This window comes from Eretmochelys imbricata, chromosome 2, assembly GCF_965152235.1.
Source record: "Eretmochelys imbricata isolate rEreImb1 chromosome 2, rEreImb1.hap1, whole genome shotgun sequence".
Taxonomy (NCBI): Eukaryota; Metazoa; Chordata; order Testudines; family Cheloniidae; genus Eretmochelys; species Eretmochelys imbricata.
The window spans coordinates 172052326-172079248 of record NC_135573.1 but is presented as its reverse complement, the minus strand read 5'-3'; the positions used below and the strand labels follow the sequence as shown (position 1 = coordinate 172079248).

At 40.6% G+C, this 26923-nt stretch overlaps 1 protein-coding gene across 1 annotated transcript in view; it reads left to right on the top strand.

The window, feature by feature from the left end:
• CNTNAP2 (contactin associated protein 2) overlaps positions 1–26923 on the top strand; it is a 1133690-nt gene that overhangs the window by 817034 nt on the left and 289733 nt on the right. The window contains exon 14 of the mRNA XM_077808720.1: positions 13291–13447. Within this exon, the coding sequence (XP_077664846.1) occupies positions 13291–13447 (157 nt within the window). The remainder of the gene's footprint in view (positions 1–13290; positions 13448–26923) is intronic.

The following is a 26923-nucleotide window of genomic DNA, read 5'->3' as shown; positions in this document are numbered from 1 at the left end:
TGTTAAACTAGCCGATAATGTGGGTGCATTTGTGGTCATTTAACAAGATTATGCATAGTCCTGTCCTCACAAATTAAAAATATAAATTTGCAGGTCTATGAAACAAGAGCACCTAGATTATCGGTCTGTTTTAAATGAAAGTAAAGACAAGTTGCACCTTTTTCATAATCTTTTAATAGCTAAGGAATTTGTCCGAAGATGTGATTCATAGCATCCCACTTTTGGAAGTGTCTAACTAGAATTTCAGAGTATTTGTGTAACGCTACTTACCATTTACTGAACTCTTTTGCACAGCTTTTGCTTTGGATTAGTACTGTATAAATATAATATATTGAAATGCCAGCCTGAATATTTATTGCACTGAATTTGGTATTGTAATTTACATTTATTATACAGTCAACGCTTTATACACTATCCAAGCTTGTAGGCCTTTATGATGCAAGATTGATCATTGTTGTTCTGAACAATCACACCTTCAGAAAGCCTCCCTATGGATCCCCGTAGCAGAGAAACAGTTTATCACTACAGAAAACATCCCACCACACTCCCTTGCTATTAAAAAGAAGGTGGTGCAGTTTTTTTTTTACATTCATTTAAAATAGCCAGGTAATCTAGATGGTCTTGTTTCATAGACCTGCAAAGTTATATTTTTAACTTGTGCAGGCACAAATATAGACGACCATAAAATGTGCCAACATCATTCACCACACTAACAGCAGCAAGAAGTCCTGTATGATGCAAGGTAGATCTCATATATTCTTTGCAGGCACAACTCCACAAATCCTTCCAGTGGGTCTATAGAATGCCTTGAATGTATTTATCTGAGATTTATACATTGGGGATATTTTAACAAGTTGCTCTTTCTATTTGGTGTTCTTTCTGAAAGTTAAAATTCCAGGACTATTTTGTATACTTTGAGGCATATTAAAGAGTTTTTAGAATACAGGATTCTTTATTTTTCTTCATGCAAGCTTTTAAACCTGATCTAGAAAACTGGTGGATGTTTTGCTTTTCTGTCGACTTATTTGTGGTTGTACTAGTATTTCCATCCACTTTTAAGGGCTCTGACAGATCCGCATCTCTCCTTCACCCACATACTAACTCTATACATCCTGCTTGGGCAAGCTCCTCACTCTCCTTTTATTATTCCCAGGTCTATTGCCAGATTTCCCATATTTTTTTTCCTTTTCTAGTTTGTTTAGAGGTGTAGATTTAAAAAAATTGTTAGAAACGAGGTCAGTTTGTGAATATGTGATTGGTTCTTCCTCTCTCCTCATCCAAAGTGGAGGTGATAATTCTCCAAAAGAAAAATCCTTACCACATTTCTGACATCTGTTTCAATTTTTATTTTAATATTGTTTCCACCAGCTTTATTGGTTCAACATCACTCACAACTTTAAGTTTTCTTGAAAATTACTTTTTCTATCTCCTCCATACTCCGGTTTTTGTTTACCCATTTGAAACATCTTGAATACCACTTATTTATTGCAAGCACTGTGGGGTCTTTCGGTTTTTTTCCTGAGAATTTACTTGAGCGGAGACGGTCCTTTGTCCTCGGATCCAGAGATTTTACAGTAAGCAGTAATTTACAGCACCTAAAATTTGCTACATTGCTAGGTATAGTTGTGACTGTGGTGATTGTGCAATGTGTTCACTTTAGAAACCAGCAAACTGCACCGTACAAGAACATTTGATAGCTGCTTTTTCCAGCTAAATATCACCACTGGGACTGTGATCTCTGAGAAAAATAACAAGGCAGGTTTGGTTAGTATTGCTGCAGTTTAGAATGTGAGTCTTGATGATGGAGAAATCATTTGCGCTATACTGGCTTTTCAGACTCTGGGCCAAAGAGTGAATCTTTCTGACAGCAAAATGAAGCTGTCAAGAACGCTTTTCCTGAGCTGCAGCTAGTCACCATTCCAATGTGACAATTCTCCCTCCTGCTTTTATTTTTTTTAATAGCTTGCTAATTCTGAAAGAAGAATAGATGTTTGTTTGAATGGAGCCAAGGGAATTTTAAACAAGAACAGATGTGGTCCTGTAAAGAAAATACAGCAATCCATCTTTGTTCACAAGTTTGTTCAGGGAACTGAGAGAAGTGGTGTTTAGCTTAGTGAAAAGCGCACTTAAATCAAATGTCTGATGGCTAGTATGAAATTTTGCATTTGCTGCTTTTCTTCTTCAGGATCAGCATGAAATAGCATTTTTGAAACCATATATTATGGAGATTTAAAAATATTTGCCTCAAAAACAGCCTCTGAAAAATAAGTGGGCAAATGTAATGGGGTAATGGAACACTTTGCACATGTTTGTTGTTCTGAAGTGGTCATCAAATTGAGGGCTGACTGTCAACACTGAGTAGAGATTTGTATTCCTCAAGCACATGAACAGATTTCTCTCTTCCCTGTCTTTACCAGATGGTATCAGATATAGACAATAGGACTTAGGTCTAAATCAGTTCTCCCACTCTTTTGTGCACCAAGCCATACTTGCCAGGTTTCCTGCCAGGGGGTTCAGTGAAGGATGATTGGAGGAATCCTTTCCGCAAGTCATGGAGTGGAAGTGGATACACTGTCATTGACCAGAACCCCAGATCTTGGTTCAGAGGGATTGCCAGAAGTCCCTTTGGAGCTGGCCTTCAGGAATCCTGAGACCCACCTATACTGCATAGTGAACGACACTGATTCCTCTACTCCTCTTCACACACGTATACAGCATTTATAAATAAATACAATTGTCACAAAAAACAAGTGCCTGGGTCAGCTTATAAAAAAAGGATGCTCCAGCTCAGTGACGGTAAAGGAAAATAGAATTGATTAGACCTTTCCACCATGGGGAAAGAAACCAAAAATAAACAATACCCTGACAACAAAGGTTACCATAAATAACAGCATAAGGATATTAACCCATAATACTGTTAGTCTCATTAGCTAGCTCGAAACCAAATGTCCCTAGTTATCTTCATTTGCCTGTGGTTTCTATGGGGGTGTGGGGGCGGGTTATCCTGTGCCTCAGGTTCTCATTTGCCAGCTTGCTTCATTTGCGTCTCCAGCTGGGCTTGGCTAAATCTGGCTCTTCTAGCCATTAGTGGTCTGGCTGCCATTAGTGGTCTGGCTACCATCAGTATTAGTTTTTGCATAAGCTTATGCATTTGCTATGTGTCCTTTTCCTAGTTGGCCTTAAGGAAAGAATGCTGTAGTGATTAACAAACTAAGACAGAAACAAAAGAATGTATTCTCTTTAATACTTCACATCATATTCACTCATGCAGTACCAAAAAAAGAAAAAAAAAAGAAAGACAGAACAAGAAGGAGAACTGAATCTCAAAAGGGAAAAACCCATCACAGCCTGCTAACAAGAAAAACCTGTCCCAAGGTTCCTTACAAATCATATATAGATCATTATATACCAAAGAACTGAAAATACTCTCTCACTCTCTGTGTGTGTGTGTGTATATATATATATATATATATATATATATATATCTTTTTTTTGCACTCCATGAACTGGTATTTTTATGGAAAACTGCAAAACCAATCATTTAGCACCAGATTCTTCTTTCAGTTATATCAGTGTAAATCCAAATAACTCCACTGATTATTGTCAATCATTTGAAATCACTGACGCTACCTAGGATGAGATAGAATGTATAGAAATAAGAAGCGATGGAATGGATAAGACAGAGTCCGTCTGGGCAAAAATCACATTGGGGAAGAAAACTATTAGAGCCTCCCCTGGGATAGTGCTTGGGGTGTGCTATAGACCACCGGGATCTAATTTGGATATGGATAGAGCCCTTTTTAATGTTTTTAAGAAAGTAAATACTAATGGAAACTGCGTGATCATGGGAGACTTTAACTTCCCAAACATAGATTGGAGGACAAGTGCTAGTAATAATAATAATAGGGCTCAGATTTTCCTAGATGCGATAGCTGATGGATTCCTTCATTAAGTAGTTGCTGAACAGACTAGAGGGGATGCCATTTTAGATTTGGTTTTGGTGAGTAGTGAGGACCTCATAGAAGAAATGGTTGTAGGGGATAATCTTGGTTCAAGTGATCATGAGCTAATTCAGTTCAAACTGAATGGAAGGATTAACAAAAATAAATCTGCAACTAGGGTTTTTGATTTCAAAAGGGCTGACTTTCAAAAATTAAGGAAATTAGTTAGGGAAGTGGATTGGACTGAAGAACTTATGGATCTAAAGGTAGAGGAGGCCTGGGATTACTTTAAATCAAAGCTGCAGAAGCTATCGGAAGCCTGCATCCCAAGAAAGGGGAATAAATTCATAGGCAAGAGTTGTAGACCAAGTTGGACAAGCAAGTATCTCAGAGAGGTGATTAAGAAAAAGCAGAAAGCATACAGGGAGTGGAAGATGGGAGGGATCAGCAAGGAAAGCTACCTTACTGAGGTCAGAACATGTAGGGATAAAGTGAGACAGGCTAAAAGTCAAGTAGAGTTGGACCTTGCAAAGGGAATTAAAACCAATAGTAAAAGGTTCTATAGCCATATAAATAAGAAGAAAACAAAGAAAGAAGAGGTGGGACCGCTAAACACTGAGGATGGAGTGGAGGTTAAGGATAATCTAGGCATGGCCCAGTATCTAAACAAATACTTTGCCTCAGTCTTTAATAAGGCCAAAGAGGATCTTAGGGATAATGGTAGCATGACAAATGGGAATGAGGATATGGAGGTAGATATTACCATATCTGACGTAGAAGCGAAACTCGAACTGCTTAATGGGACTAAATCGGGGGGCCCAGATAATCTTCATCCAAGAATATTAAAGGAATTGGCACCCGAAATTGCAAGCCCATTAGCAAGAATTTTTAATGAATCTGTAAACTCAGGAGTTGTACTGTATGATTGGAGAATTGCTAACATAGTTCCTATTTTTAAGAAAGGGGAAAAAAGTGATCCGGGTAACTACAGGCCTGTTAGTTTGACATCTGTAGTATGCAAGGTCTTGGAAAAAAAATTGAAGGAGAAAGTAGTTAAGAACATTGAAGTCAATGGTAAATGGGACAAAATACAACATGGTTTTACAAAAGGTAGATCGTGCCAAACCAATCTGATCTCGTTCTTTGAGAAAGTAACAGATTTTTTAGACAAAGGAAACACAGTGGATCTAATTTACCTAGATTTCAGTAAGGCGTTTGATACCGTGCCACATGGGGAATTATTAGTTAAATTGGAAAAGATGGGGATCAATATGAACACTGAAAGGTGGATAAAGAACTGGTTAAAGGGGAGACTATAACGGGTCCTACTGAAAAGTGAACAGTCAGGCTGGAGGGAGTATACCAGTGGATTCCTCAAAGATCAGTTTTGGGACCAATCTTATTTAATCTTCTTATTACTGACCTCGGCACAAAAAGTGGGAGTGTGCTAATAAAGTTTGCGGATGATACAAAGTTGGGAGGTATTGCCAATTTACAGAAGGACTGGGATATCATACAGGAGGATCTGGATGACCTTGTAAACTGGAGTAATAGTAATAGGATGAAATTGAATAGTGAGAAGTGTAAGGTCATGCATTTAGGGATAAATAACAAGAATTTTAGTTATAAGCTAGGGACGCATCAATTAGAAGTAACGGAGGAGGAGAAGGACCTTGGTGTATTGGTTGATCATAGGATGACTATGAGCCGCCACTGTGATATGGCTGTGAAAAAAGCTAATGCGGTCTTGAGAAGCATCAGGAGAGGTATTTCCAGTAGGGATAAGGAGGTTTTAGTACCATTATACAAGGCACTGGTGAGACCTCACCTGGAATACTGTGTGCAGTTCTGGTCTCCCATCTTTAAGAAGGATGAATTCAAACTGGAACAGGTACAGAGAAGGGCTACTAAGATGATCCGAGGAATGGAAAACTTGTCTTATGAAAGGAGACTCAAGGAGCTTGGCTTGTTTAGCCTAACTAAAAGAAGGTTGAGGGGAGATATGATTGCTCTCTATAAATATATCAGAGGGATAAATACCGGAGAGGGAGAGGAATTATTTAAGCTCAGTACCAATGTGGACACAAGAACAAATGGATATAAACTGGCCACCAGGAAGTTTTAGACTAGAAATTAGACCAAGGTTTCTAACCATCAGAGGAGTGAAGTTTTGGAATAGCCTTCCAAGGGAAGTAGTGGGGGCAAAAGATCTATCTGGCTTTAAGATTAAACTCGATAAGTTTATGGAGGAGATGGTATGATGGGATAACATGATTTTGGTAATTAATTGATCTTTAAATATTCATGGTAAATAGGCCTAATGGCCTGTAATGGGATGTTAGATGGGGTGGGATCTGAGTTACCCAGGAAAGAATTTTCTGTAGTACCTGGCTGGTGAATCTTGCCCATATGCTCAGGGTTTAGCTGATCGCCATATTTGGGGTCGGGAAGGAATTTTCCTCCAGGGCAGATTGGAAGAGGCCCTGGAGGTTTTACGCCTTCCTCTAGCATGGGGCACGGGTCACTTGCTGGAGGATTTTCTGCTCCTTGAAGTCTTTAAACCACGATTTGAGGACTTCAATAGCTCAGACATAGGTAAGGTTTTTTGCAGGAGTGGGTGGGTGAGATTCTGTGGCCTGTGTTGTGCAGGAGGTCAGACTAGATGATCATAATGGTCCCTTCTGACCTTAGTATCTATGAATCTATGATTCGCACCTGTGCAAATAAGAGCAGAATCTGCCTACAGAGAAGTATTTTCAGTTTTTGCTCTTTTCCCATTGTGAGGCCAGTCAGCAGCTGCATTCTCTTGTGCTACCACTCTCATGACATTAGGCAGGGGCAGTAATCCTACTAAGTGTCCCATCAGCATGGCATTGTTGCTTCCATGTATCACAGGGGCTGGCCATCAGAATGTCAATAAACTAAAGTAAAATAAAATAAGCATAAAATTAACTACATCTGCAGTGTGTACATAATGCAAATTTCATTGGTCATGCACTGAAACTTTGAGAGGTAATTTGCCTATTCAGAAAAGACTTAATTGAAATGTGTGTGTTTATTTAACCTGCGAGATTCTCATCATCCTCAAACCAATGTGTTTGACAAATGGTAAATTCTCAGATAGCAGTAACAGCTGAGGGACAAACAGTGTGCACATTATAGTCCAGATTGATTGGACCTACATGGATTAGGGTCGCAGACACACCAAAAGGGCAGTAAAGAGGGGGTAGGTGAGAGTGGGGCCATGGCCCAAGCACCCTCTATGTTTGGAAGCATGGAATCAAACTGGCACGTTGTACCCTTTCAAACAGTGACAATTATTCCACCAACATCTGCTCCCCAACAAGAATTCTGGCTGAGTCGGCCAGAATTTCTCCTGGAACTACAGCTGTACCATGGTCATCCTCTCATGTGCACACACGCACACACACAGTTCAGGCCATGGCTGAAAACCAAAAAGGTAGAGGATAAAATTAGTGTATGTTACACTATAGTTTCACACAAAGCCAATAACATAATATGGAAGGTACTCTAAGAATGTTACACACACATTGGCAGAATTCTACCTGCCCTTACATACACGTTTCCACTAAAACGAATGGAATTCCCACTGCCCCCCCCCACCCAACCACACACAGTTCCTATTTAATCCCCATGTTGCCCTATGTAATGTAAGATGTACAATAAACTATTTGCATCAATGAAGAAAATGTGCTGTAAAAGTTACACCTATGTGGTACTGCGAATATTTTAGGAGGACATCTTTGGTCTTACCTTGCCCATAACAAAGATTAGGCAGGCAGTGTATCTCCTGTTGTTTTATGCTTTTCGGTTTACACAGAATTGAACAGAAGAGACCTTTCTAACAAGGAGTTAGAGGTGTATGGATTATGTGTTGGTTAGTGTAACAGTTGTTTGTTCCCTGGTATTTATTACTGAGTTTTTTAACATGCAAGCTGATAGTTGGAGCTGTTCTGTAATGAACTCACAGCAAGCAGCTGTTCCTGTTGTGTTTAGAACAAAGGGATCCAGCTTAGTAAATTAATTCTTAATTGTTTGTGGAGACTCAAGGAAGTGTAGTAATTAGAGATGGGCTCTAGCTGCAAAGTTTTCAATAGTCCTCTTTTTTCAGAGGTGCTCTGCCATTGACTTTAATTGGACTTGCAGGTGCTCAGCAGGTCTGAAAGTCCCTTCTAGAGGGAGTCTACAAGGGATCTGAGAAGGTTTCTGGAATCTACAGGCAGAAAGACTTGGGAATTCTTGCTCTGAGCAAGTTTCAGCTTGTCTCACCTCAGCAAGGACACAGGTTATCTCACTGTGACCATATAGCCATTTGTTTTGGGAACAGAACTGGCAAGGGGCCAAAGTAGATGGTAGTCAGGAGATGCACCAATGGCAGAGGGGAGAGGAGGTGGTAGGCAGTGTTTTGTTGAGGCTCTTTGCAGGGTTAGAAGAAAGCTTAATTAATTATTGGTGTTGTGGAACACAGGTCATTTAGGATCAGTATAGCCATCAGTACTCTTAGGGTTAAGTTCTCAGAGCTGGGTGCTGAGATCTTTTGAATATCTGGTTGCATTAGATAGCTCACATTTAGGAACCTGAGATCTCTCAAAAATGCAGCCCCAAACATGGATGCTAATCACTTTTGAAACAATGGCCCTAAAATGTTAAAGTTAATCACATTTTTATTAATCAATGGTATTTAGAAATAATGAGTTCTATTAAATGTTCAATAGAATACAAAGTGTTCATGTGAAAGTCATACGTTATAAGACTATTCTTCTGTCAGAAATAAATATATTATTGACCGTTATGAGTTCTGTTCATACTACATTAGCTTTGGTGAGAATGTTTTCATATTAAATGAAATGGTTCACAAGAAGATATATTTATCAGATGAGCAAGGAATGGCTTTTTTTTTATGATACTCAAGATCTGTGGGAATATTAAGAGGCTCCCAAAGTCTATTCTCCTTGCCTGAATCTCTTGCTTGAGAAGGTACACTGTCTCTAAAAGAAAACCCTCATAGCCAGCTGCTTTAAAAACCTAGGGTTATTAAGGCAGAAAACCTCAAAAAATTAGGTTAGAGTTAAAGTTTGATTTAACTAAGCATTAAAATGTTCAATTCATTTTCACCAAAGTCCATCCTGGGGGCCATTAGAGGTGCTGGGCCTAGCAGCATAACCAGCAAATGTACGGAAATTAAATGAGAGATCTGAATCTTTAAAAAATGTGGTTCAAGCCTGGTGCTCCGGCCAAACATTTATAGCCATCCTTATGTAGAACCAGCTTTTTCCTTTCACTGTTGAAGTCAGTACTGTTGCTACAAGATGCAACTACCCGCACTTCTGTACATCTGAGGCTGTTGCGCTGCCTCAAAGACATGATACTTTTGCCCATTCTTCCAACACCAGTAGCCCATCCTGACACCAGTATTGCTCTTCTGCAGCCGATGTCTGGGGACTTGCAAGATGACTTTCCAGTGTAGTGGAAATCAGCGAGGTGGAGTCAGGGTGTAATCTAAGTGTACCTTGCTTTATTTGCATGTATATATACACACCAATCCTGAAATGAAATGGTCAAGCGGCACAGAGGGCCATTCTAAGAATCTCAGCCCAGCACCGAAGCCCCGTTCCCAGGAAGCAACTCTGCTGCTGAAGAATTGACACTAATCAGAGCTCAAGGCAGAGAGTAAACTCTCCTGCTCCTTACCCAACTCTTTCTCTCCTGAAGCTGCTTCCTCACAAACCTGGCACAACCCAAAACTGACAACAAAAACAGCATGTCTTCCTAAGAGTCAAAGCTTGCTTGCACACTAAGAAAAATAACTTTGAAGACTGTGTAACAGTGCCACCTGGTGATGCCTAGTATAATAATATATTTGACATAAAGAATGTATTATTATACACGGCTTCTTCCCCTGAGGTTGGGTTTTGTTTTGTTTTTTTGTTTTTTGGTGGGAGGGGGAGGGTTAACAAAAGTGCATGGCTTTTAAAACTCATCCCAACTACATTAATATCTTTAGCATAATAAGAGATTATGAAATATTCTGATATTTAGAACAATTTCCCCTGATGACTTGATCATCCTTCTTTTTGGAGTTCACTACATCAGTTGTTTAGCTGGTTCCTTTCCCATTAGCACATAAACCTCTCTCCCTAAATAGAAATAAATGCACTGTAAAATGAGAGTGTACACATATCCTGAATGGATGATTATACCAATACAAAATCGGATGGGGCTGGTTGAGGAGAAGAGTGGTCCTACTTCTAAAGGTAGAGTTGCTGCCATCTGGCAATAAAAATAATGACTTGTCCCATGATTAATCTTCCCTTGTTCTTTCCCCCTTCCCTTCTATTTTTCCCTTTTACCCTGTTCAGCCTCTTGGTACATACAGTACCTGATACATTTGTTATACTCTGTGTATTAATATCCTACATGAGTATGGCATCTTTCATCCTGAAGGATCTCATCAAAACTATGGGCAAAAGCTTAACCTCACTTCTTTTGCAGTAGTGGGGTGGAATGGGACAAGATTCATTTGGCTGGCACAGGCGATGGTTTAGGCGATGACAAGGGAAATGCAAGGGGAGGTACATCTTACTAGTACTCTAAAAAGCAGTGTTTGTCTTCAGTAATCCGTGATGCTGACTGCAAAATATGCACATGGGGGTGGGGAACTGGAATGCCCTCTAAATAACAGACCAGAGCCTATTGACTTCAGTGGGACTTAAGCATGTGTATAAGTGCTTTCCTGAATACAGATGTGTTTCTGCATAAGGCAAAAATCCTTTAATTTTTTATCAATTTATTTAGGAAGTTTTAAAAGGTAAATGTCAGAGACAAAATGATAATCATTACAACAGACAGCTGCATACAGACTGGGCCAAATTATCTGTAAATCAGCATAGCTGCTTGGAAGTCAATAACTCTGAAAAACTACTCTGTCCAAGTTTCCAAACATGTTCTAGATTTAAAACCTAATACCAGCTATCATTAAAAGAATTGTAGCACACGTCATTCCTCCATTCTGTCTTCTGGTTTTCTATTGCACCCATCATTATCGTATTTAAGTGCTACTTTTGCTTTCATCTATTCGGCCATTTCCTTTTTTCCTATTTTAAATAAGTCTGCTTGTTTCTGAATTTTTGAATCCTCACTCTCTTTTGAAAAAATTAGGTAATTTTCTTTCCTTTTAGTACTCTAATTAGCAAGCTAGTTTCCTACTGAAATGCTGATAATTAGGAGCATGTGATTTTGCTGTATCTGAAAGGTGTGAACAAGCAGAGCTCTGTTTCATTCACAGAACAGCTAATACTAAAGCATTCATAATATGGTACTTAAATTACAAGCTGTCCTCAAATATGGCAAAATTATGATATAATTTCCAAATGGCCAAATTGCTGTATCTAGATGCTGCATTAATTAAAATAATTAAAACATAAACTGGTGGAAAACACATTTACCTGTAAAATCTTTCTGGTTAAATAAACTTTTTGCAAGCCAAAGCAATGTAACCTCATATCCTAGACATTTTTATAGCAGCTTTGAAATGATGCTAGAATAGTCACACAACATATCCCTCTATAACCCTCAGCATTTTTAATATCTTTCAATGATAATCAAGTCACAGAAGCTAAAATGACCAATTTAGATCCTAGAATGGAGTCAGTCTATTACCATATCCATTACTGTTGCTGTGAAGTTCGGAGTGACTATGCTGTGCAGCATAACAATCATAAAGCCCTAGGTGATTACTGCTTTTTCACATTACTGTATATTCAATAATGGGACTCTTGTATTATGTTTAACAATTCAAAAGCATTAAATAGAGTGATTTTATTTTGAGGAGGGATTTTATTTGGTTGCTCTCCTGTCACAGAATTTAGTCCTCTCTGGGGCTCAGTGTGATTTACTTTTAACACGTCTGGAGGATAGAAGAAGATTTACAGTGTGGAGGATGGAATTACATTGTCCGGTGAATGTTTTTAGGGTTATGGATGCAGTTTCAGCTTGTACATGAACGTGTGCAAAGCACAACAATTAAATGATTAAAACCTTTCAGTTTTATTTCTAAGAAGAAAAACTGCATGGAACATTAAGGAGGATTTTACTTTTGAAAAGCTTAATAAGTAAAATATTTAGAAGTGACCTCATTTCATTTAAGTGGAATATATTATTTATGGTACATTACTGGGAGGAATATTTTTCTTAAGTAGTAGTTATGTAAACCAAGTTCTATGATACTGTTGTAGCTTGGATGAAATCAGTGGCTGGAACTCTCTGAACTCTATAGAATTATTCACATGCTTTAAAGTACATACTTAAGTATTTTGCCAAACTGGGGCTTTAAACAGGGTCATCTCTGCTAAGAATACTTTTCAGTACAGAAAATAGGGTTCTCTTCATCTAAGAGTAATGGGTTCGGTTGTCCAGCAATATTATGTGGAAATGTACAGTAATATGGGAAAATTTAAGGTTACAGACTTTTGCCAAGTAGTATAAATATATCACAGGACAGGGTCTATGCAATGGAAAAGCTGGGGAAAGTTGAGATCTCCTTGCAAAGACTAACTTTTTAACTGGTTTGTGTCTTAACAGGAGTCCAGGAACACCTATTTAAAATTTGTTTTTGGCTAAGTAGTCACTGGATGGTGTAAAAAGAAAAGGAGTACTCGTGGCACCTTAGAGACTAACAAATTTATTTGAGCGTAAGCTTTTATGAGCTACAGCTCACTTCATCGGAAAGCTTATGCTCAAATAAATTTGTTAGTCTCTAAGGTGCCACAAGTTCTCCTTTTCTTTTTGCAAATACAGACTAACACGGCTGCTACTCTGAAACCTGTCATTATGGATGGTGTAGGTGTTTATTTTCCAGTGAAAACAAATTAGTTTCCAGTGAGGTGTTATTTTTAAAACAAAACAAAAACAAATACATATTCCCCTACAGTAGCTGTAGCCCAGACATTGCATCATCTGTCTAATGCATAAGAACTAGAATTTGAGATTGACGTGAACCCTTCCAGCCTGTTAAACTGTTCTTAGTTTATACAATAAAAACAGAGCATAAATAGCAAAAAGCAAAATAGATTTTAAAAGTTTCCTGTTGTATAATAGAAGGTGGTATGGGTACAGATAAAAATGTGGTTTTAATCTGACAGTGTCCTTTAAATTGCAGTGGAATGTCTGTTCATTTATGATGGATATGTTGCTTTTCCAGCTGTGTGAAATGACTTTCCAGCTATGTGTTATTAACACCACTTACATATTAGACAATGTATTCAGCTGTGTGGCATTGTGGACCCCATCACCTTTGATGCATCTAACCCTCCATTCTTGTTGTTTGCAGATGGGAATCCATACACCTGGTGGGTTGGAAAAGCCAATGAGAAGCACTATTATTGGGGTGGCTCTGGACCTGGCATTCAGAAATGTGCCTGTGGCATTGAACGCAATTGTACTGATGCCAAATACTACTGCAACTGTGATGCTGATGCTAAACAATGGTAAGCGTGTTGTTAAAAATATTACCAAAATTCTGGCTAGCCATGGTTCTATGGTCTTGCCCCTCACTTCTTAAATGTTTTTTGTGAAATCTGATACTCTTAAATTGCTACAGTTTGTTAATTAGTTCTTTACTATGCTGAACACAAATAGCTTCAAGCCATTGGTTCCCTGCTTCCCTACTATTTTTTTTCCTGAATCAATTTGCCCCTATCAGTAAGAAGTAGACCTAGGGTGGCTTCTTCTATGGCTAGAGTCCTTATTTTCTGCATCATAAAGTTCAGTAATTTAGGAAACTTTTATGATGCACATTTGGCTGTATTTGTTATCCAACAGCCATGTGGTTAATGACACAATAAGATTCCACATGATATGGTAATACTATGCAATTCAGGAGGAGAATGGCCAGCCTCTCTCAATAACTTTTAAATTTATTGGCATGGCTGTGAGGGGTTTTTTTAAGTGTTTGTTTGTAAAATATAAATACAGATCTTTTTGTGACCATCAGTATTACAAAATACCTGTCTGTCTGTCTGTCTATTCTATTTCTATAATGTCAGACTCCATGGTACCTAAGCAACATACGTATCTATTGTATAAAAATAAACTCCCTTGAAAAAGGCTAAAATTACGAAGTCAAACACTCATAAGTAAGGCTGTGATTATGTCATGGAGGTAGTCACGGAAGTCACAGAATCTGTGACTTCTAGAGACCTCCGTGATATTTTGTGCCCCAGGGCTGGAGCTGTCAGCAGGCATCCGTGCAGCTCTCAGCCCCTGCTGGTGGTGGGCCACCAGCAGCTCCTAGCCACCAGCAGCAGGGAGACCCCAGAGCTCCCAGTCCCCGCGGGCATGGGGGGACCCCAGAGCTCCTAGCTGCCAAGGGTGGCAGGGCGACCCTGGAGCTCTCACTTGCTGCAGGTGGCAGAAGCCCCCCACAGCTTCCAATCTGGGACAGGCGGCGAGGGGCACACCCACAGTGGCTCAGGCACTGTGAGTGCTCGACCCTCCTCCCTCCCCATTGTGTCATGGATATTTTTAGTAAAAATCACGGACAGGTCAAGGGCAATCATGAATTTTTGTTTATTGCCCTTGACCTGTCTGTGATTTTTACTAAAAATATCCATGACACAGACAGGTCAAGGGCAATCATGAATTTTTGTTTATTGCCCTTGACCTGTCTGTGATTTTTACTAAAAATATCCATGACACAGACAGGTCAAGGGCAATCATGAATTTTTGTTTATTGCCCTTGACCTGTCTGTGATTTTTACTAAAAATATCCATGACAAAATCTGAGCCTTACTCATAAATTAGGAACAGCCATAATTAAGGCTTCATGTAACCTTCATTCATCCTCCTTGTGCAGATCTATTACGATAATTTTTAATTACTTCATAATGTACTTTTTTCCTATAGAATGCATGGTGCTAATATCAGATCAGAGTTCTGTAGTGAATAATTGTTCCTCTGTAGGAAGAACAATTGTAGGGAAAGTCCCACTTAGTCCCAGTATACATTATCATTCGGAAAACAACATGTGTTTCCCTAAACTTGTTCTTGGAAGTAGCTAAACTGTTTTTACTGAATCTTTTTAAAACCATAGGAAGAGTTGGCAGTAACATTTGGCATAGCATATTTTAATTTAATCTCTGTTTACAAATTTAATCTCTCTGTTTACAGATTTTGTTTTTCATACTTCTTTTTTTTATAGTAATGCTTTACAATAAACACCAAGCAAACTTCTTTTCTTTATAGGAAGGATGAATCTTGGTCTAACCTAAAGAACTTTTCTTCCCTCTTTTTTTATAGTTAAGAAGTTCGTTAAGTATAATTGTTTATCTCTTTTGTCATGTCTTGGAATATACAGTAATCAATCAGATTCTTACTTTTATGAGCATATTTTACATTGGTAGCCACATGTTGGTATTTGAATCAGTCGTTCACATTTAATTTAGTAATTCATCAGACTATTCATGAATGGTGATGTGATATGGCTGGGATAAATGTAGGGAATGAAGTACGAAAAATACACAATGGGAACATTAGAGGAATATTTGTAGGATCTGCAAGAATGATATTCTAGGATGGGGTGGAAAATCAAACAAAGAAATACTGGTTTCATAGTAAGCTTAGGAAATGCTGGGGTAATATGGTGTGAGGCATGTTACAGGATGAGCAATAGAACACTAAAGAGATAAAGAAAGAGAAGTCAATACTAGACAGAGATAGTAGTCAGGATATGATGCAGAGCTGGGGAGCTAGGATTACACAGAGGGAAGAGAAATAGCAAGCCATGCAGGAGACACTAACTGGAACACCAGCTAGATGTTCTAGTGTAGTAGCAGAGACCTATGGTAATGACACAAGAAAGATATTGTCATAATAAGGAAAATGATGCAATTTCAGACATCTGTGCTTTTTCTTTGCTCGAGGCAATGATAGTGTGTCCATGTATAGCAGTTTCCATGTACTGTACAGTATATTAACTAATGCATCATTTGCTCTGAAGGGAAATAACTGACAGGGAAATAACTGACTATTGGCCTTCACTTGTGGCCTCCATTCCTCAGATCCCGTGATATTTGGAGTTTTTGGCATATTTCAGAAAGGGGCTCCCACAAAATCTCACCCTCCTCCTCGCTAGCATGTGTGCCAAGGGTACAGAGTGGTGGATTTTATTCATTTTGTTTCCAATATGAAACAAATTATTTACTTAAATAACCATAACCAAGAAAAGAGACAACACCATTTGATAAGCAAGCTGCAGTTTGCATTACATTTTACATTACATTACAAACCATTACAATTATTTTTTATGGGAACTGTTCCAAGTATCTATTACTACAGTGTAATGTTCAATGTGTGTAATCAGAAGCAGGGATGAAGTTCTTGTAGGCGAGACTGGAGGCAATGTCCTCTAGATTTTTTTTGAATGCACGTCTTTTGGTGCCATCTAATCCATGCCAAAGTCAAAACATTTGCTTTTCAGAAGTATTTTGTTGAGCCTCTGGGATGAGACATCTTTGACCAGGATGATTTAGCAGTATCTGGAGATCAGCCCAACTTTCCATTCAATTTAGTGGTGACAGAATGTTAACAGGGGCCCCCAATGCATCATTGTTCAACTTTCAGTTTCAGGCAGCAAAGCAGCTTCCTGAGTTGGGTCTTTCCCGAATTTTGAAACTAATGGCTGTAATTAGGGAGTGATTGGAACAAGGAGCCAGGAAAAAGGGAAACTGAGGCTTGGGGGGGCATGACTGGAAGCTGAAGGAGAAGAGGAGAGACAGATTGGACGAGGAGCCAGGACGGGGAAGCTGGTTGTAGCTGGACAAGGAGACTAGGAAGATGGCGAGACATGCAGTTACTGTGGGAGACTGGGCCTTGGAAGGAGAGCCCAGAGTGGAAGACTAAGTATGATGGGGCAAGGGGAGTGGGGCTGGGATGCAAAGCCTGCAGAGTAAAGATTGGGATTAATTAGGCAAAAAGAGTGGGACTTGTATGATGATCCAGGGGTGGGAAAGAGACAGGACTGGGGTAGGGATAGGTTGGACAAAATGGGACACAAGGTGGAATAGGTAGAAGAGTCATAGCACATGCTTCTGTCCAAAGTCTGCAATGGAACCCAAGATTCCAGAGTCTCACCATTCCTTTGCAGTCAATAAAATACATGTGAAATCCACTGACAAAGTGAGTATCGCATCCCCTTCTGGTCCACACAGGGGATGATAACATAGTACTCCTACCAGTTCCTCCATTAACGCAACTGGCAGAGGTCTGTGTGGTGGATTTAAAGATTCTTGTCCTTCTGATGAACAATGTGGGTATCAATATGATGTCACATCATGGAATTTCTGGGAATTTTTTCATTTTCCTTTAAAAAAAACAAAACAAAAAAACGCTGAGACGTTCCATACACAAACGTAATTAAAAGAATATTAAGATTACAAAGTTAACTACTCAAAATTTAGGAAAAGCCAGAATTAAGATAGCCTGTGAAACCTGAGTTTGTCCCTCTTGTGCATATGCATCGTGAAGTGTTTAATTACGTGATTATATACTATATTTTTCTATAGGATTCCTGCTCATTCAGTGCTCATGGTGGACCTGTTCTGGGATGTGTAGTAAAGGAGGATGTTGCCTTTAGGACCCCTGCCTTGTTTGTTGCAGAAGTTGGTGTGTAGTGAATGAAGCAGGGGATTGCAGAAAGAGGAAGGACCGTCTCATGGTCAATGCCATTGAATGCTGCCCTGGAGAACTGGATTCTATCCCTGCCTCTGCCATAGAGCTTCCTATGTGATGCTGGGCAAGTTACTTCAACCAAACTTTTAACAGATTGTCAATACTTGTGTGTTCCTCCTTTTCTGGGTGCCCAGTTTAAGACATGGGGGTCTGATTTGCAGACTAAGCTATGTATGAAGTCAATGGGAGTTGTACTTTGAACATACAAAGTGCTATATAATGCTAAGCACTCTGAAAAGTCAGATCCTAGGTGTCTCAAACTGGGCACCCAAAATTAGTGAACACTTTACCTTAATTCCTCTTTTCCCCAACTGTAAGAAGGGCATATTATCACAGGGATGTTGTGAAGATAAATTAATTAATGTTTGTGAAGCACTCAGATACTATAGTGATGAGCACCATAGAAAAGCCCCTGGGGAAAGTAAGTATTCTGTATTCAGAGCTAGGTTTGAGTAGTGTGCAGTAAATAAGGCCACGGAACAATGAAGATAAAACAAAATATTTAATAGCTGCTCACTGAAGGAGCACGGTCCATCCTGTGCACTGAATGGGGCAAAGGTCCTGGGAGAAAAAAGTATGTAACGATGCAATTAAAGACTGTATCATAATACATATGTAAAAGGAGGCTGAACTAAGGTTGCTCGGGCAACTGTAATTCTTACTTTTCCTAAGTTTTGAGTGCTTAACTTTGAAACTTTAATATTCTTTTAATGTAGTTATTTTGTGTGTAATATTAAATAGTGTGGAGTCTTTAATGTACTGTACTTGCTATACAGTGATGTTCAAAGTGTAATGTGTGCAGTGCCCTCTATATGCACTAGACAAGGTACCTGTGGATTTTAAGAGCTAACTTTGATTTTCTCTGCTTTCATTTTGTATCATAGCCCTGATGCCACCTAAACCTGGATGCTTTCTGTGTTAATGTTTTTAGAAGCACTAAAAATTGCTGATAAAGCAAGAGTAGGAGAAATAAACAGTGTAAACCACATAAATGAACTGAAGACTTCAGAAGATGTAAAATAGGACATAAAGTTACAATAAACTTATCTACAGTGGCTATATGTATGTAATGGGGCCTGCCTAACCTAAATAAATAAATGCATAGTTAGGATTAGTCATAAAGCTGTAATGATGTATAGACTCCTAGACTTTAAGGTCTGAAGGGAGCCTCATGATCATCTGGATAACTGTTCACAAGATAGCTTAACATTTGTGGTTTACATGCGAAGCTCATTGATAGTTTAAAAATTCTAGACCTTAAAGGGTATTAATTTAGACCCACCAGTGAATTTAGATACCGCTTTGTATTTGTTTTAATGTTGCTTGCACTTCAGACAGCAGGTGACACTCCTAAGTGCATGAAATGAAAGAGTGATTCTCTGTGGATTGTAAACTTGGGTGAATTGTAGACTCCCAACTGGGGTTTTAAAAAGCACTCAGACTGAATGTTGTGGATTTATATTTTATTTATATTTTATTCCCTATTTTGCAGCCTCTGTTTGCACCTCCTGATTTAAGACATGCTGCTGTGATGATATCACAAACAGTGCCATCAGAGCAACACAAAGGAGAAAGTTACAGATTACACACACACACACACACACACACACACACAAAGTTACAGATTACACACACACACACACAGTCTGAGCCTTTGAGACAGTATTAGAAGCCTGTTCACAGGAGCAGAAAAAAGCATTATGCAGCCACCCGAAGGAAAGCAAATGAACAAGTGCTGCCTGGCAGTTTACCCCAGCTTTGCTACTTAGCAGAAGCTGAAGTGGATGTGCAGGCCACTTACAGCTCCTCTCCTGCTTTGGCCAGCCCTTACACCATCACTTCCGCCTTGCAGATAGGTTTTTCCCATCAGCCAGGCAGCGCTTGACAGATTTGTCCCCATCTCTCTCCCATCCGAGTGGAGCGGAAGAGAGGGCAAAGAAGACAGTGGATAGTTTGGCTGTGGATTCAGCAGACATAATTGTGCTCAGTAGCAGCCCCTAGTGGTCAGTGGCTATAACAATGGATCATAGCTAGGCTTGGTAGAATTTGATTTTTATTTTATGATTTTGACAGATAGTAGTTTATTTTTAAGCATTTTTTTCTGATTTTTATCAATTTAAATTTTCATAGTTGTGGGAAATTAGAGGAGGGAAGGGTCAGACAAAAACTACTTTATGACAGTAGACAATCAGATTCAACAAGTTAAAGCTTCTAACACAAATTCTCAACCTCACACGTTAAAATATATTAAGTAAATATCCCTAGATCAAACTCTAATAAGTTCTTAAGCAGCATTTTTCTTACTTTTCCTATCTGTAAATTTCAGTTATTATTGATAGAAATATTTTTTTCAATCGGTGTTTGTGCGTTTGGTGAAATCAACATTGACTGACATGGACTACTAAAAATCTAATGCTTCCAAGACTAATCATAGCACAAAAGCTGTCTGGCACAGGGACTGTATCTTCATATGTGTTTGTGCGGTGCCTAGTACAATGGGGTCTCAATAGTGATTGAGATCTCTGAATGCTACTGCAGTATAAATATTAAGTAATAATAAAAGTTGCAGTGCTGCACAAGGAGAGAAAACCAGACACAGAAAGGCTAGGGTTGCAAGTGCGTCACCTTCTGCTTTAATTAAGTTATCATTGATCTCAGTGAAGTACCTGTTATTTGTGCCTGCTATGAAATTACGCTTTATATAAGTGAACCAGATTGCATGAAAAGGGTTCAGCTTGCTTGGTCTAACAAAGGTCACTCATTCAAGAGCTTATAGTCAATGCTTAATGACAAGATTGAGCCTTGGTCTCAGGAGGATAAACAGTCTACCTACCCTGTAAAGTCATTTGCTACTGTTGTCTGCATCAAGTGCTTCCTTAAGCAACTGCTAGACGGAGCTTTCCTAGATTGAATATTGTTAGATTAAATGCATTACGTTTCTTACACTAAACACTATTATTATTTATATGGTATCATGTCACTGAAGAGATAGGCAAGCTGTACTAAACAAGTAACTAAGTACCTATCCCAGAAGCTATGAGGTAAGTCAGTTTGTTGGTTTTGAATAGCAAGAATCATCATATTTTATAAGAAGACGGTATGAGTTAGTGCAGTACAATACAAATAGAATAAGGACTGTGTATAGTACGGTCATTACAGACGGGTATAGAATGGCTAGGATTGATGAATATTGATTGGGATGCTGATCTTTTGAGAAGTGTTTGGTGGTCTTGGAGAAGATAAGAGTAGCAACCACATAGAATTAGAGCCAGGTTGGAGCGGTGTGGGTAATATCTATGAGAAAAGTGGTGGTTTCCAAACTGACAATGAATCAGACAAATGTCAGTATTGGGGAACAAATGAAGGGATATCACACTGGGATGTCACTAAAGCAAAAGTAAATTGTTGATGAAGTAATTCGGGACCACTTTATCATCAGTGCTCTTGACTCTGGGAATAAATCAAGTGGCTGCAGCAAGCCTAATTTTCTTGTTTATCCTCAGTCACACTTTGGAAATCAAAGCTTCTTCCTCCAGTGTCTTTGCAAAATTTTCTTTTATTAGTGTAAAGTATTTGACAAAGCACTCTACAGCATACAACATTCCTTTACTTAATAACTTCAATCACTAAGGTTTACACGTGATGTGCATTAGTGGTTGGAATAGGGACCAGGTGCTAGTATTAGGTTCTGTTCATGGCTGTGTCAATGACTCACTGTCTGACCTTGGGCAAATAACTTAAGGCCAGATTTTCAAAGGTATTTAGGTACCTAAAGATGCAGATAGGTGCCTAATGGGATTTTCAAAAGTTCCTAAGCATTGAAATCAATGGCTCTTAGGAGCCAAACTCACTTACGGTTTGTCTACCTGAGGATACTCAGAAAAAACTAATCTGAGTTCACTTTTAAAGTGAATTAGTAAACAACATTAAACCTCTGTGTGGACATTCTTGTTCAGAATTAAAGTGGCTTTAATTCACTTTGAGAATGAAGTAAACTGAATCAAATTAAGGCCACTTTAATTCTGAATAAAAGTGTTCACATAGGGATTTGATGTGGTTTAACTAATCCACTTTAAATTGACACCTTTGCTTAATTCTGATTAATTTTCCTGAGTGTCCCTGTGTAGACAAACCCATAGTTGCTTTTGAAAATCCCATTAAGTACCTATTTGCATTGTTAGCCACCCAAACATCTTTGTAAATCTGACCCTTAGCTCAGGGGTGGGCAAACTACGGCCTGTGGGCCGGATCCGGCCTGCGGGATTGCCCCCCAGTGCTGCCAGAGGCCCTGCACTGCTCTCAGAAGCGGCCGGCACCACGTCCCTGGGGCCTCGGCAGGGGGGGTCGGAGGGCTCCGTGTGTTGCCCTTGCCTGCAGGCACTGCCCCCCGCAGCTCCCTTTGGCTGGGAATGGGGAGCCACGGCCAATGTGAGCTTCGGGGGAGGTACCTGGAGGCGTGGCAAGGGCAGCGCGCAGAGCCCTGTGCCCAGGGGTGAAAGTAAGTCTAGGGACTTACCGGTACGGGGCTGGGCTGGGGCCAGCTCTGGTCCCCAGAAGGAGTGGGGCCCCGGGCAGAAGGGCGGGGCTGGGGAGGTCAGAGCCAGCCCTGGCCCACCCTGTACCGGCAAGTGCCTCCTTCCCTGTCCCCGGGGTAACAGCGGCAGCCGGGGGCTCTGGCAGTGGTTTAAAGGGCCCTGGGCGGTAGCGGCAGCCGGAGCCCTGGGCCCTTTAAATTGTCCCCAGAGCCCCGCCGCTGCTTCCCCAGGGCTCCGGCAGCAGGGCTCTGGGGATGGGGCTCCAGCTGCCACTACCGCCCCGGGCCCTTTAAATCGTTCCCGGAGCCTGCCAGAGCCGTGGGGAAGCGGGGGCGGGGCTCCGGGGACGATTTAAAGGGCCCAGGGCTTGGCCGCCGCTACCGCCCCGGGGCGCTTTAAATCGCCGCCCCAGCCCCGCTGCTACCCCAGGGCTCCGGCAGCAGGGCTCTGGCAGCAATTTAAAGGGCCGGGGGCTCCAGCAGCTGCTGCTGGGAGCTGCAGGCCCTTTAAATTGAGCCTGGGGAAGCCGATCCACGCCGGTACGGTGCACCGGCTCTTGCCGGTACACTATACTGTGGTGTACCGGTTTACTTTCATCTCTGCCTGTGCCCTCCCCCCCCCCGGGCCACGCAGGGATGTGGTTCCAGCCACTTCCCGGAGTGGTGCAGTGTGGGGCCAGGGCAGGCAGGGAACCTGCCTTGGCCCCAGTGAGCGCTGCTACCACCCCGGAGCCGCTTCAGGTAAGTGGCGCCGGGCCGGAGCCCGAACGCCCCCTGCCCCCCCCCAACTCCCTGCCCTAAGACCCCTGCCTGCACCCTGCACCCCTTCTGCACCCCAACCCCCTGCCCTGAGCCCCTCATACACCCCACACCCCTTCTCTGCCCCAATCCCTTGCCCTGAGCCCATTCCTACATGCTGCACCCCCTCCCACATCCTGCACTCCCTCCTGCACCCCAACCCCCTGCCCCAGCCCTGCATACAATTTCTCCACCCAGATGTGGTCCTTGGCCCAAAAAGTTTGCCCACCTCTGCCTTAGCTTCTCAGGGGTATGTCTACACAAAGAAAAACCCCTGGCTGGCCGGAGTCTAGCATCTAGACATCTACACAGCAATCACACAGCCCTGCAGCTTGAGCCCTCCAAGCCGCGTCAGCTGGCACAGGCCAGCTACAGATTTTTCTTTGCTGTGTAGACATACCCTGAGCTTTTAATTCAGAGGTTCCCAAATGGTGGTCTGTGGAGCACCTGCTGGTGGTTCACAGAGAACTGTTGATCATTGTGCTGGCTCCTCCTATTCATTTCCATTGGCTAAACATACATTGGATACTTTGTTAGCATTACTTTTCCATCTCTGTAATTACAGTAGTTTCCACCGAAGCTATGTGAATGAGAACGGGTTCGTGATTGGTCCACATAACCTCCCATAATAGTAGGTTAAGGGTGAGAACCCCGGCCTTAGTTGACTGTTCTGTAATATGTATCTGCAGTTTCTCACTTTTGTGCTGAAATGTCATTAATCACTGTTTATAAAATCATTCTGAAATCCTTGGGAGAAGCGGAGTTGAAGAAAACAAATATAAATATATTCAAAAGAACTAGATAGACTAATTTCAATGATTGACATGCACAACTGCATATGGCTAATTTTTAAATGAAAGTATCCAGATTGTACACACAGATGTTATGCACCTAATTTGGCCAGTTGTACCTCAAAAATCAGGTGCATTTATACATAGATTAGCCACATACAATTGTGTAAGCCATCCATTTCACTTTGTACAACACTGGAAAAATGAAACAATCAACTACTAACATCTATGATATCCTGATGTTTTGCATGGCATCCTATGGGCATGATGGATCTCAGTTTCCCAGAAACTGATGAAATTTTGTAGAGTTCGGCCACTTCTTTGAAAACTATGATTCGACATTTTCACAAAGTCCTGAAGTCATCTTTCAAAATGACAGGCCAGAAAACAGAGAGGACAGTAATAACACCTGTTCAGTTTATAAAAGCCTGAAACAGCGATACCTGTGCTGGTTTTCATTTTCTTTGCTATGCTTACAGCATAAGCCAGAACTTTTAAAGCTGAGCCGTTGATTGACTTGATTGCTGTTCTTTCCCTGTCACAAAACTGAATAGCTTTATTCTAGTTTCTCAGGTGTGACTTTGCAAGTTTCTCCCTAGACCATTATTTTCATTTTGGTGCTAAAAGATAAGGTGCTAATTCCATTTCTTGTTCTGCAGTCAGCATTTAGCACTCTTCCTGTATATAATTACCCAGGAAAAAAAAAGTTAAATGAACACTTGGTTGCAAAATCAAGCGCTTAAAAGTTAGGAAATGCTAGAATTAAGGTTATTTGTGCCCCGTTCTCAGAAACAGCAGAGCCAGTTTGGCTATATCATCCAACTAAAATCAGCCTGAGGCACACACCCGGCATGGGAAATTTCAACACAAAAGGTAAAAATTTGGCAAAGTTCTAAGCAACTGGAAACAGGGTCTTTATATGGGAAGTGTTGGGCAAACGTAATAAGTGGTGCCACCAGCTCCACCTGGAATGATCAATTTTTATACCGCACTTTTCATCATTTGGATCTGATATCCAGCTGTTCAGTGGGTTGGGTGTACACCTAGGGTAAATGCGGGGCCTATTGAAGTTGTGTGGATTCTATGGGGAGCCATTACATTTACCCCTGTCGATAGCCGCTACAGAAACAGAAAGAGCCACAGAGATCTCAATTTGCTGGAAGTTCTCCTGCTGTCTGTCACTGCTGAGCATTTCCAGCCTCTTTTCTGCTTCCCCAGAAAGTGGGGGTTGAATGCTATCATTATTGATAATCAGGGATAAGAAATGGCAGTCAGAAAGGAGTGGAAAGAATTTGCCCCAGTGCCAAAATCGTGCTACAAATCCACTTGCTAAGGGAAGTAACATCCTTCAAATTATTATTATTTGTAATGCGGGAGCACCTAAGAGCCCCAGTTTTGGGCCGGGACCCCATTGTGCCAGGACCCCTTCCCTAAGAATTTGTAAGGTAAGTTGTGAGAGTGATGTCCCCTCTCCAATTATGGTGATTAAAGGTTCTTTTGTTGCTCTTAGGAAGTGAGAGGGTCAGGGATACAGTAACCCTTACACTACAAGCAGTGGCTGAGGCCTCAGTTTTACATATTATTTGAAGGACATCATCCCAGAAATAGATGTATTGGTTTTGTTCGTATTTGGGAGGAGGGTATTGAGTCAGTACTAATTCAGAGGGAAGAACAGCACTTATCACCCACACCATTCTCTTCTGCTCCTCCTTTTTCTTCTCAGATGTCCCATCCAAGTGCTGACAATGCTCAATCTCACGTCATGTGAAATCTGACAGGGTCAACAGCTCACGGTGATGGAGCTTCAGGTCATTAGGAGTTTAGGGATTAAGTTCACTATGAAACATAGCAAAACATCCCTGCTGTTGTCTGTTTTCCCCTCTATTGATATTATTCAATTTTGGGATTATAGCTATGGACGCCAGCCTTTTAATCACATGTTGACACTGGTTGATATTCAGCTCTGATCCCATATATTTGAGGCAGAGCTTCATTGTACGCTCCTGGCCTATGGCAGCAAAGACCTAAGGAACTGAGCCTTCTCCAAGACTGAAAACACAACAAACTGTGAAAATTGAAAGCAACTGAAGTGTCATGGGTTTAGTAAGCAGCCCTATTACTCTGTTAAATAACACCTTCTTGCTCGTTATTGTATATCCAGAGCCATATCTCCTTTTTTTTCACGCTCAAGCCAGTGAACATTACAGAGTCTAACTAGCTATGGGTAAGGGAGCTGCATGCTATTCTGGGTCCTGCATCATCCTCAGAATTGTCTACTATGCTCCAAATACAGAAACGGTTAAAGTTGATGATTGTTGATCATAGCTGAGCAGAAAAGGAGTCCAGCATGACTTTTGAGTTCATTGAGTTTTCAGTGCTGCCAGTTAAAGAAAAAAAAAACAGTTGTCCTTGTAAACTGAACTAATTCGCTCCGGAAATGTTTGAGACAATAAGCATGGGCCCCACAATACCATTTTTCAGAGTTACTTTTCAAAACACTTTAGGAACATAGGGATTGCAAAACTGGATTCGAATTGATGGTCCTTTTAGTTCAGTATCCTGTCTCAGACAGACCAGCACCAGATGCTTCAGTAGGAGGTAAAACTGTGAGAATGTGATTATTTATTTATTTATTTATTTTTGCGCTTTGGCTAGCATATTGAAACATTGGGGGGGGGAAATTGCTTTGTTTCCACAAATCTTTTGAATTAGTAAATGAGAAGAATCCGTTTTGGACTAGGAAACTCTTGAGTGTATGTATGTTTTTTATAAACTTTTAGCTCAGTGGTTAAGGCACTTCCTTGAGGTGTGAAAGACCCAGGTTTGAATTCCTCTGCTTCAGCAGGGGCTTGAACTCAGATCTCCCTCTTCTGAGGTGAGCAGCCTAACCGCCAGAGTGCAGGCTATTCTGGGGTGGTTTGCTCTCAGTCTCCTCTGTTGATGCTGTTCCTCATTGTATAAATACATAAATATTCATTGGGCTGGAGAGAAAGAGAGAATAACTCTAGCTTCGTGATTAAACGCTCACCTCAGGAGGTAGGAGATATGAATTCAAATCCCTCCTCTGAATCAAGAAAAGAAGATTCACTAAAAATGTATTTTTCAGGAAATAA